The sequence below is a fragment of the Neoarius graeffei genome, chromosome 3 (assembly GCF_027579695.1).
Source record: "Neoarius graeffei isolate fNeoGra1 chromosome 3, fNeoGra1.pri, whole genome shotgun sequence".
In the NCBI taxonomy this organism is placed as follows: Eukaryota; Metazoa; Chordata; class Actinopteri; order Siluriformes; family Ariidae; genus Neoarius; species Neoarius graeffei.
The window spans coordinates 93,752,166-93,764,786 of record NC_083571.1 but is presented as its reverse complement, the minus strand read 5'-3'; the positions used below and the strand labels follow the sequence as shown (position 1 = coordinate 93,764,786).

General features: G+C 43.8%; 1 protein-coding gene across 2 annotated transcripts in view; it reads left to right on the top strand.

The window, feature by feature from the left end:
- The first annotated feature begins 752 nt into the window (after positions 1 to 752).
- snx17 (sorting nexin 17) overlaps positions 753 to 12,621 on the top strand; it is an 80,730-nt gene continuing 68,861 nt past the window's right edge. For both annotated transcript variants that reach the window (XM_060917662.1, XM_060917661.1), the window contains exon 1: positions 753 to 1,457. In XM_060917662.1, the coding sequence (XP_060773645.1) occupies positions 1,398 to 1,457 (60 nt within the window). In that variant the 5' untranslated portion in view covers positions 753 to 1,397. The remainder of the gene's footprint in view (positions 1,458 to 12,621) is intronic.

Below are 12,621 nucleotides of genomic sequence, written 5' to 3'. Positions count from 1 at the left end.
TTTCGAGCCCAGCAGCCGGTGAGGGCCTTTCTGTATGGAGTTTGCATGTTCTCCCCGTGCCGTGCCTGCGTGGGTTTCCTCCGGGTGCTCCGGTTTCCTCCACAATCCAAAGACATGCGGTTAAGTTAATATGGGACGTCCTTGGGCTGAGGTGCCCTTGAGCAATGCGCCTAACTCCCAACTCCTCCCCGGGCGCTGTTAGCATGCATGGCTGCCCACTGCTCTGGGTATCTCTGTGTGCTCATTGCTCACATGTGTGTCTTCAGATGCAGAGAGGACTTTCACAAGTGTGTGATGAATAAAGTTGTGCTTTCTTTCTTAAAAGGTTATGTATCGTTTGTTATTTATTATTGATCTGCTGCTTTGATCTGAGCCCTCAAACAGATAGTAATGTACAATGACAATAAAGAATCAATATAATTAGATCTAATTTCCCCTCAGACACAATTCATACCTTTAATGAAATGCATGCTAATTTACCCTGCAGACTCGGGAAATACCATCAAGTTTTTCTCCGAGGGTGTAAGAAATGTGTTTAAACGTGTGGTTTTTTGTAGCACGAAGTAAATATGTCACACGGATGGTTTTGTAAAGGTATACGTTAACGTAAAAAGCAGAAATTAATTATTTATAGTATAAGAAAAAACATTCTGAGGCGATTCGATGCAAACACGAGTTCTCGGCTCCGCCTCTTTTGTGCTTGGAATGGTTTGAACCGAAGGACTGTTGCAATGCCTGGAGAAGGCGAGTCCACACATTGAATATATTATCGAGCTTCGGTGGAGTGAGGGCAGAGGGAAGGTGTTGTGATGGTAGTCAGGCTCTTTCTTTAGCGGGTTTGGTAAAGATGAAACGTAGGGAAGAGTAGGTTTTGGTGAACAAGTGGCAGACGGATATATTTTTCTTGTTTTTGCTGTTTCATTTCCTTTGGGGCTGAAACGGGGGCTTTATTGCAGGCTGTGATGTAGTGTTTAGAAGTTGATCTGCTCTGGGCTTCGATCAAAAACGTTGTTGTTGATGTTGATTTCTGCTGTGTTTGTAATTTGCACTGGATAAGCAGATTTGGATAAACAGGCTGGTAAAGAGCCAACAATGAAGGCGGAATTACTTCCAATTGCAACATGGCTGCTGCTGCCCAGACCTTTATGGGAGAAGTTTAGTCCCTAACGCGAAAACAACAACAATAACAACAACAACAACAAGTTTTGTTTAATGTTTATCTTTTCTCCAAAGCTCAGCACTTGTTTGAATTAAGACATTGCTTTGGATTGTAAGAGCCAACCAAGGGCGACTTGGATCCAACATCTGTGGCTGTGATCGCAAGACCTTACGTTACTTGTAACGTCTGATCTGATCTGATCTTTTGTCTCATCTCTGTGTTTTATTGAGAAAAAAAAATGCATTTTTCTATCCCTGAGACTGAGGTTCGCTCCTGTGAAAATGGATCTACATATGTGGTGAGTGATCTGGGTGCTAACTTGTTTAGGAGTGTGCTGATTTATTTATTTTCTACTCTATTATTATTATTATTATTATTATTATTATTATTATTATTACAGCCACCCAATGAAATAATAAGTAGACTGCTCAGGAATGTTCAGGTTGTCAGATCTGTAATAATTAAGCTGCTTACAAAACAATGTGTACATACTAGGTATGGGCTGGAAAAATATCTAATTATTATTATTATTATTATTATTATTATTATTATTATTATACTGACAACAGAGGATATTTTTCCATCCCATACCTAGTCTGTGCACATTTTGTTTTGTAAGTAGTTCAATTATTACAGATTTTATAACCTGAACATTCCTGAGCAGTCTACTTATTTCATTGGGTGATTTTTATTTTTATTATTATTATTATTATTATTATTATTATTATTATCTCTAGCCGCTTTATCCTGTTCTACAGGGTCGCAGGCAAGCTGGAGCCTATCCCAGCTGACTACGGGCGAAAGGCGGGGTACACCCTGGACAAGTCGCCAGGTCATCACAGGGCTGACACATGTGGCCCTTTTCCACTACCCTTTTTCAGCTCACGTCAGCCCAACACGGCTCTCGTTTCGACTATCTCAGAGCGGCGCGACTCAGCTCGCTTCAGCCCTACTCAGCACCCAAAACTCGCACGGTTTTGGAGTGGGGCTGAAGCGAGCCAAACCGAGCCGAGTGGGGTTAGGGGCGTGAGCAGACACTCCCCTGTGCACTGATTGGTGAGGAGGAGTGTCCACACACGCCCCGCGAGCACGCTGGGATCTGTAAACACCGTAAACCCGGAAGAAGAATAATTACGAATTACGAGAATTTCTGAAGCCTTATGCGCCTCGCCTCATCTATACGCTCTTGCCAGTATCTGTTGGTGTTGTCGGTGACAACAAGCCACAGCACCAAGACCAGCAACACTAACGACTCCATGTCCTCCATGTTTATTGTTTACTATCCGGGTCGTGAGACTACCGCTTAAAAGATCACTGATGTCACTGTTTGCGCTGCCTAACGACATCACGTGACGTCCACCCACTTTCGCTAACTCCACCCAATGTGTCCACCCACTTCCAGCCAGCATGGTTAAGTGCGGTTGTAGTCGAAATGCAACTCCAACAGCCCCACTCAGCCCAACTCACCCGCGTTGGTAGTGGAAAAGCGGCATTAGACACAGACAACCATTCACACTCACATTCACACCTACGGTCAATTTAGAGTCACCAGTTAACCTAACCTGCATGTCTTTGGACTGTGGGGCAAACTGGAGCACCTGGAGGAAACCCACGCGGACACGGGGAGAACATGCAAGCTCTGTACAGAAAGGCCCTCGTCAGCCACGGGGCTCGAACCCGGACCTTCTTGCTGTGAGGCGACAGTGCTAACCACTACACCACCGTGCCGCTCCTATTATTATTATTATTATTATTATTATTATAATAACAACCACCCAATGAAATAATAAGTAGACTGCTCAGGAATGTTCAGGTTGTCAGATCTGTAATAATTAAGCTACTTACAAAACAAAATGTGTGCATACTAGGTATGGGCTGGAAAAATATCCTGTATTGTCATTATTATTATTATTATTATTATTATTATGACAATACAGGATATTTTTCCAGCCCATACCTAGTATGCACACATTTTGTTTTGTAAGTAGCTTAATTATTACAGATCTGACAACCTGAACATTCCTGAGCAGTCTACTTTATTATTATTATTATACTTATACTGACAATACAGGATATTTTTCCTAGTCTGGCAAACGCAACTTCAAAGCTCTGCGAGCATTTGGTCTGGCAAAGATATTAAGCCCAACCGTTTCCCAAAGCGCGTGGTTGACCCGCCTCCCTGAAATGCCTCAGGCCCTGTTTACATTATTTTGAATCAGCGGATCATCAGATTAACGTTTTTAAAACGATTCGCGTACACACACACATAGCAGGAAGTGAAGTCCACGCCGTTTTTCAGCAGTCGCGTCACATGACCAACGTGGCATGACCAACGCCAGCGAATCAGGAAGGTGGATGTCAGTGACGTTGTCCAATGACGACGTCAGCTAGAGCTCAGCACTGCGTATCCTCGTTCCTCAATGTTTACACAGCACCTGATCAGATACGTACTGGGTTGAATACGTGGGCCCTGGCGGATTCAAATTGTTCCGCCTGTGGAGTCGTTTCCCGGCGTTTTAATGTGCACGGACAGTGCATCCGCAACGAAAACGGTACGGATACGGTCTAATGTAAACACCACCTCAGTTTGCTACTGGTCGAAGCCAGAAAAGGCTGTGACGAAGCTTAAACCAATCACATCACTCTTTCCTCTGACGTATGTGACGCGACGGAAACTGCTTGAGTAACAGGAAGAAGATAAATACCTCCAGGGCTGCTCTTTGCTCCGTTTTCAATGAGAACTTCCCGTTGAATGCTTTCAATACAGCATTTACCGCTGTGTCAAAGGCTTGCCGCTGCTCCATGTTCGTAATGTTTCTAGTGAATGAAGCGCTTCTGGCATAGATTCTGTAAACAATCTATGGCTTCCGGTCGCAGTTCTACTACGTCACTGCCTTGAACACGCCTCTACCCAGGGCCGTTGGAGATGCTCAAAGTTGATTGGCTCCCGATTTTTCGGGAGCTTGGAAGAGCTGGAGATAGTCTGGCAAGGCAAGCTAAGTTCTCAACAGCCCCCCGTGTTGCGTCACACTTAGGATGGGCGGGCCCAGGCTATATTTTTCCATCCCATACCTAGTCTGTGCACATTTTGTTTTATAAGTAGTTCAGTTATTACAGATTTTACAACTTGAACATTCCTGAGCAGTCTACTTATTTCATTGGGTGGTTGTAGTAGTAATAATCACCCAATGTAATAATTGAACTACTTACAAAACGTGTGCGCATACTAGGTATGGGATGGAAACACATCCTGTATTGTCAGTATGATGATGATTAATCATCATCATCATCATCATCATCATCATACTGACAATACAGGATGTGTTTCCATCCCATACCTAGTATGCGCACACGTTGTTTTGTAAGTAGTTTAATTATTAGATTTTATAACCTGAACATTCCTGAGCAGTCCACTTATTTCATTGGGTGGTTATTATTATTTTACAGGCTGTATGTCATTTTCAGTCACATGAAAAAATCATGACCAGGAAGCCCATTTTTGCAATCCTTTCTCAAGGTTGTTGGCCTGTAGTGAAATGGCTGTTTTAGGTGAATAATAATTTCAACCTTTCTGGAAAGTGTGCTGTCATGGTCCTGACAGTGGAGTCCAACACACACACACACACACACACAGCTCCTCAAGGACTCTTCTGTTCCCCTGCTTTACATTTCGAGCTTTCTATAGTGGTGGTTGAGTTTATGAACCCTTTAGAATTTTCTATATTTCTGCATAAACGTGATCAGATTTTCACACAAGTCCTAAAAGTAGATAAAGAGAACCCAGTTAAACAACTGAGACAAAAATATTATACTTGGTCATTTTTATTTATTGAGGAAAATGATCCAATATTACATATCTGTGAGTGGCAAAAGTATGTGAACCTTTGCTTTCAGTATCTGGTGTGACCCTCTTGTGCAGCAATAACTGCAACTAAACGTTTCCGGTAACTGTTGATCAGTCCTGCACACCGGCTTGGAGGAATTTTAGCCCATTCCTCTGTATGGACCCTTTTCACGTGACGTCACGACAAACGCGGCCGCCATTTTGGACGTGTACTACCAGTAGTTTACCACAGCCAGCATTGAGGAACGGCAGCAAAAAAAGTGTTTATTTTCAGCAAGACTTCCATCATGCCACTATATTGTTGTGCACCTGGATGTAGTAATCATCAACAAACAAGGCAAGGTTTATCATTTTATCGGATCCCGACGGAGAAGATGGATAGCGGCCATTAACAGATTGGCAGCCCTCGGCATACCAACGCTTGTGTAGTGACCACTTTGTTGGAGGTAAGACGAATAAAATTAGCCAGAAAAGGCATTACATTGCTGTTAACATTCTGTGGCGGCGAGTGTGTAACTAAATAGGCTTAAATAACCCATTGTAACCTCTTTGTTCTTCTGTAGTAGCTATTAGCTAACGACATTAGCTAGCGTTGTGTTCCTTTGCTGTTGGTAGACTGTAGGACAGATCATAGGCAGTGTCAGCGCTCGAAACTAACGGTGTCCCGATGTCCCGGGGACCATAAAAAATGTCATCGGGACACAAAATTATCATATCTGGGACAATCCCGGGACAATGGAAAAAAATAGATCTAGAAAAAAAGTTCTACATTAATATTATTTACAAAGCCGTAACACATACGTAGACATTCACCTAATTTGTCAATTTTAATTTTAAAACGTTAACAGCGAAAAATACATAGTAGCTACACTTTCGATGCACCTGCATCCGTAGGCTACAGAGCAGCGCATTCTGTTCTAGAATCTTCGGCCAGAGTCCGCATTATATGGGCTTGGAATGGAATTGCTACCGCACACGCTGCGCCGACTCTTGCCAGAACAAAAATGCTGAAGTGGTTGAAGCGGACCGACCGCAGGGAAGAAACTGAAAGCCCAGACATAACGTCTCCGGGACCTTCAGGATCCAAAGTGTCATCGCCTGGTCTGCAGGCAACGCTAGCAACTGAATGAACTTAATCAACACTGTTAGACACGTTATAAAATACAACAGGAATGATGTGGATGATATTGACGGAAGATACCGTTCAACAGAATAAGTGAGTTTTCTTGGTGTCTTTCTAGTTCAGAAAGTTTAGTCAGTCAGCAGCACAACTAGGCTCGGACCTGCCACTATGCTGATGGTGCTAACATTTGCACCCGGCAGCGAAAGTTCATAAAATGGATAACGGAAAGTTCATAAAAATGGATAACGGAAAGTTCATAAAAATGGATAACGGAAAGTTCATAAAAATGGATAACGGTAATGGATAACGGAAAGTTCATAAAAATGGATAACGGTAATGGTGAAAATTATAAGTTGGCCTTATAAGTGCCAACAGATATTCAAGGTATAAGTAGATGAAATGAACATAAAAGGGGTCTTATTTTCAACTAAAGTGTACTGCAGATGTAGGGAGTTGAAACATTTTCTGAATGAGCTAGTTGGCCCCTTTAAATAAACGGTATCTATTCATACAGTGAGATCGCCAAAGTTTAATAAACTGAAAATGCAATAACTGTAATTTTGAAGTAGATGATGTATAGGACATGTGTCGCTTGTGTCTTGTGACTTATTGTAAAAATGATATAAAGGGTTCAAAATCGCATAGTTACAAATATAATAGTAACTTCATATGATGGGCGGCACGGTGGTGTAGTGGTTAGCGCTGTCGCCTCACAGCAAGAAGGTCCTGGGTTCGAGCCCCGGGGCCGGCGAGGGCCTTTCTGTGTGGAGTTTGCATGTTCTCCCCATGTCCGCGTGGGTTTCCTCCGGGTGCTCCGGTTTCCCCCACAGTCCAAAGACATGCAGGTTAGGTTAACTGGTGACTCTAAATTGACCGTAGGTGTGAGTGTGAATGGTTGTCTGTGTTTATGTGTCAGCCCTATGATGACCTGGCGACTTGTCCAGGGTGTACCCCGCCTTTCGCCCGTGGTCAGCTGGGATGGGCTCCGGCTTGCCTGCGACCCTGTAGAAGGATAAAGCGGCTAGAGATAATGAGATGAGATGAGACTTCATATGATAATATTAACCACTGGCTATTTCAGAGAGGAAAAAAATGGGGACACTATTGCTTCCATTCGGGACAATACAACACAGAATTCGGGACCACTGGGGGACACAAAGAAAAAAAGTTAATTTCGAGCCCTGGGCAGTGTCCTACAAACAGCGCTTAATTTGAGGGGGAGGAAGCTGGAGCGCGCTCCGGAACCTCGGGCGTTGGCTCCGGCAGCTATTTACACTGGATCCGGTGATCCGACACCTCTTTTGACTATGTAACAAAAAAAAAAAAAAAATTAAATTAAAAAATGCAAGTTTATTTAGTGTTAATGTCTGATTTTGATATCTGCCTTGTTGGTGATTTCTCTCATGAAACGACATCCACAAAATATCTGCAGATGAACTTAATTTGCAGTGTTATTACAAAACATGCCCAGAAGCGCAGCGCCCCGCCCCCTTTTTTTCCGCTCCGGAGCCGCTCATCCTCTGCGCTCCGGGACCTCCCACTTTACAAATTAAAGCACTGCCTACAAATAAGTGTTCAAAACAAGAGGAACATGTATTTGTCTCTTAAATCCAGGTTGTTCCCTGTAATCTGTCACAACTGTTGGAGAAAGTAATGGCAAATAGCGAGTGCACAAACCATAGAAGGTAAACTGTACACAGCGCCAGGGCAGTGTGATGGTATGTCTACTTTTAGATTGTGTTAGCTTATCAATGAACACACTCGTCACTCGACGAGTTTCACGTCTTTACGACGGATACTTAAATGTGTGTTAGGTATTATTGTTGCAGTCTAAGCAGTCATTGTAGCAGCTAGATGAGCGAGAACCGAAAGGGTCTGTGTCATAAACCGTTATTTCTGTACGGCGTTGCTAATGTGTCGTTACTGTTGTTATTTCTCCCTCTGCTCGCCCTGTAAATGCCCTACGTCGCTGGATAGCGAAGGTGTTTTCTGCATCTCGCTCCTTTTTCTTGTATGTTCTCCGTTTGTCGCCTTCCTCGCATTCAAACCAATTCGAGCCGAAGTCTGCTACATGTCCAAAATGGTGGTCGCGTTTACGAAGGTCACGTGACTGAAAAGGGTCTATAGAACAGCTTCAACTCTGGGATGTTGGTGGGTTTCCTCACATGAACTGCTCACTTCAGGTCCTTCCACAACATTTTGATTGGATTAAGGTCAGGACTTTGACTTGGCCATTCCAAAACATTAACTTTATTCTTCTTTAACCATTCTTTGGTAGAACGACTTGTGTGCTTAGGGTCGTTGTCTTGCTGCATGACCCACCTTCTCTTGAGATTGTTCATGGACAGCTGTCCTGACATTTTCCTTTAGAATTCGCTGGTATAATTCAGAATTCATTGTTCCATCAATGATGGCAAGCCGTCCTGGCCCAGATGCAGCAAAACAGGCCCAAACCATGATACTACCACCACCATGTTTCACAGATGGGATGAGGTTCTTATGCTGGAATGCAGTGTTCTCCTTTGTCCAAACATAACGTTTCTCATTTTAAACCAAAAAGTTCTATTTTGGTCTCATCCATCCACAAAACATTTTTCCAATAGCTTTCTGGCTTGTCCACGTGATCTTTAGCAAACTGCAGACAAGCGGCAATGTTCTTTTTGGAGAGCAGTGGCTTTCTCCTTGCAACCCTGCCATGCACACCATTGTTGTTCAGTGTTCTCCTGATGGTGGACTCATGAATGTTAACATTAGCCAATGTGAGAGAGGCCTTCAGTTGCTTAGAAGTTACCCTGAGGTCCTTTGCGACCTCGACGACTATTACACGTCTTGCTCTTGGAGTGATCTTTGTTGGTCGACCACTCCTGGGGAGGGTCATGGTGATTGTGAATTTCCTCCATCTGTCTGACTGTGGCTTGATGGAGTCCAAACTCTTTAGAGATGGTTTTGTAACCTTTTCCAGCCTTATGAGCATCAACAACGCTTTTTCTGAGGTCCTCAGAAATCTCCTTTGCTCGTGCCATGATACACTTCCACAAACATGTCGTGAAGATCAGACTTTGATAGATCCCTGTTCTTAAAATAAAACGGTGCCCACTCACATCTGATTGTCATCCCACTGATTGAAAACACCTGACTCTAATTTCACCTTCAAATTAACTGCTAATCCTAGAGGTTCACATACTTTTGCCACTCACAGATATGTAATATTGGATCATTTTCCTCAATAAATAGGTAAATGACCAAGTATAATATTTTTGTCTAATTTGTTTAACTGGGTTCTCTTTATCTACTTTTAGGACTTGTGTGAAAATCTGATATTTTAGGCCATATTCATGCAGAAATATACAAAATTCTAAAGGGTTCACAAACTTTTTTTTAAGCACCACTGTACACAGATGCTTTTTAATTTGGATGAATCCAAAATCCCTAATAGTGTGCAGCATGGGCGGCACGGTGGTGTAGTGGTTAGCGCTATCGCCTCACAGCAAGAAGGTCCTGGGTTTGAGCCCCGGGGCCGGCGAGGGCCTTTCTGTGTGGAGTTTGCATGTTCTCCCCGTGTCCGCGTGGGTTTCCTCCGGGTGCTCCGGTTTCCCCCACAGTCCAAAGACATGCAGGTTAGGTTAACTGGTGACTCTAAATTGAGCGTAGGTGTGAATGTGAGTGTGAATGGTTGTCTGTGTCTATGTGTCAGCCCTGTGATGACCTGGCGACTTGTCCAGGGTGTACCCCGCCTTTCGCCCGTAGTCAGCTGGGATAGGCTCCAGCTTGCCTGTGACCCTGTAGAAGGATAAAGCGGCTTGAGATAATGAGATGAGATGAGTGTGCAGCATTTTACAGGTTTCCTATATGCTTCTATAATGTACGAAGCACAAAGTTTGAAAACGTACAGATGACAGAATGGTAATTTTGTTTTAAACAAAAGGTTATAGCTTTCATGTGTCATGGAGGACAAATCAGCAGATGGGTAGCTTTGTGTGTTAGTTTGCCCAACATCGCTCTTATTATGCTGTCAATGCAACTTTGTGATACACAGTGCTCTCTACAATTACTGGCACCCCTGGTAAAGATTAGTAAAAAGGGTTAGAAAAAAAAAATCCACCTTTTGGTGAAGTAGTTTCATCTCACACTGGGGGGACAGAAAAATCTAGCCTTTAATTAAGCTTTAAAAGAAGGATGGCTATAATGAAAAGAACTCGATCCCAACTGTAAAACTTGGTGGAGGTTCTGTGATGATATGGGGCTGTTTTCTCCTCCAAAGGCCCTGGAAACCTTGTTGGGGTACCTGGCATCATGGACTCCATGAAATGCTGGGACGTTTTAATTGTAGAGAGTGCTGTGTATTACAAAGTTGCGTTGACCGCGTAATAAGAATGATGTTTAATACTATTTTGGGGGGTAGGGCAAACTTTCAATATAAACACTCCTGCATTTAATACTTTGTATAACCTTCCTTTGCCAGTAAAACAGCACTGAGTTTCTTCTCTAACATTTTATAAGGTTTGAGATACAGAGCAGGCCATCTGAGACCATTCCTCTTTCTGCAATCTCTCCAGATCATCCAGGGTCCTCAGCCCTGGTTTTCAACAGGGTTTTGGTCTTGATTCAGCTTGATTCTATGGTCACTTCATCATTTCTGTGTTGATTTGGGCATATGCTTCAGATCATTGTGCTGCTGGAAGATCCAGTGACGACCCGGTTTTAGTTTCCTGGCAGAGGAGCCAGATTCTCATTTTAAATGTCCTGGTATTTCATGGAGTCCATGATGCCATGTACCCTAACAAGGTTTCCAGGGCCTTTGGAGGAGAAAACAGCCCCACAACATCACAGAACCTCTAGCATGTTTTACAGTTGGGATCGGGTTCTTTTCATTATAGCCATCCTCCTTTTTTACAGCAAACACACTGGGTTTTATCAAAAAGCTCAATTTTTGTTTCATCAGACCATAGAACATGGTTCTGGTCAGAGTTGTAGTAGCATTTCGCAAGCTTGAGGTGCTTGCGTTTGTGGTTAACTGACAAAGGCTTTTTGCTGACAGATCTTCTAAGTAATCTGTTGGCATGGAGGTGGCATCTGATGGTGGTTTTGGAGACTTGGAAACCCCAAGGTTTTACTTTTTGTTGTAATTCACCAATCGTGATCCTTGGGGGATTATTTGTTTTGGGCCTTTCTTACCATCATATGGCCCTTTTCCACTACCCTTTTTCAGCTCACTTCAGCCTGACACGGCTCGCGTTTCGACTACCTCAGAGCGGCGCGACTCAGCTCGCTTCAGCCCTGCTCAGCACCCAAAACTCGCACCGTTTTGGAGTAGGGCTGAAGCGAGCCAAACCGAGCCGAGTGGGGCTAGGGGTGTGAGCAGACACTCCCCTGTGCACTGATTGGTGAGGAGGAGTGTCCTCACATGCCCACACACGCCCCGCGAGCACGCTGGGATCTGTAAACACCGTAAACCCGGAAGAAGAAGAATTACGAGAATTTCTGAAGCCTTATGCGCCTCGCCTCATCTATACGCTCTTGCCAGTATCTGTTGGCGTTGTCGGTGACAACAAGCCACAGCACCAAGACCAGCAACACTAACAACTCCATGTTTATTGTTTACTCTCCGGGTCGTGAGACTACCGCTTAAAAAGTCACTGATGTCACTGTTTGCGACATCACCTGACGTCCACCCACTTTCGCTAACTCCACCCAATGTGTCCACCCACTTCCAGCCAGCACGGTTCAGCGCGGTTGTAGTCGAAATGCAACTCCAACAGCCCCACTCAGCTCGACTCAGCCCAACTCAGCCGCGTTGGTAGTGGAAAAGCGGCATTACTCACTGAACGTGGGGGCAAAATAAACTTGGGTCCTCTTCCAGGAAAGTTTGTAACAGTTCCAGTTGGTGTCCACTTTTTTTAATATTCTTGCCCTAACTGGACATTTTCAGGCAAGTCACCTGAGAGTAAAGTGAAGGTGAAGTTTCCTGACTTTATAGACTTTAGTTAGCGTCTGAGCTAGCTCGCCACCTGCCATATCTCAGGTATGCAATAAGTGGGTTTTATTCGCCTTCCAGGGCATCACTGTTGAAGTCGAGTAAAACCTGAAAGGCTGTGAAATAAGTATTATTGTATGACATCCTTTCATGCTCGATGATGGTGTACGTTTTAGTGATTAAGACTTTAGCAGTCTTGAAAGACCTGTTTGAGGAAGGAAAGATGGCTGGATGTTGACCCGTGCCGTCTATTCAGCACTTCTGGTCCTCTGTTGAAATGTACAGCATGGACACCAGTGTGGTTCGTTTCCTCCCCCCAGTCATTTCCAGCAGAAACTTTTCATCCAGGTGCAGCATGTGTGGAATGTGTAGCAGAAACGCAGCCAAAATTCCTGCCGTCTGAGAATTTTCAGGGTTCATTTTAGTTATTTTTCACTTCTTCCCCTGCTTTCTGTTTTAAACAGTTTGGCTGCGAATGTGCTCATTTGAGCAGCATGTTTGCACGCTTTGACGAAAGTTGG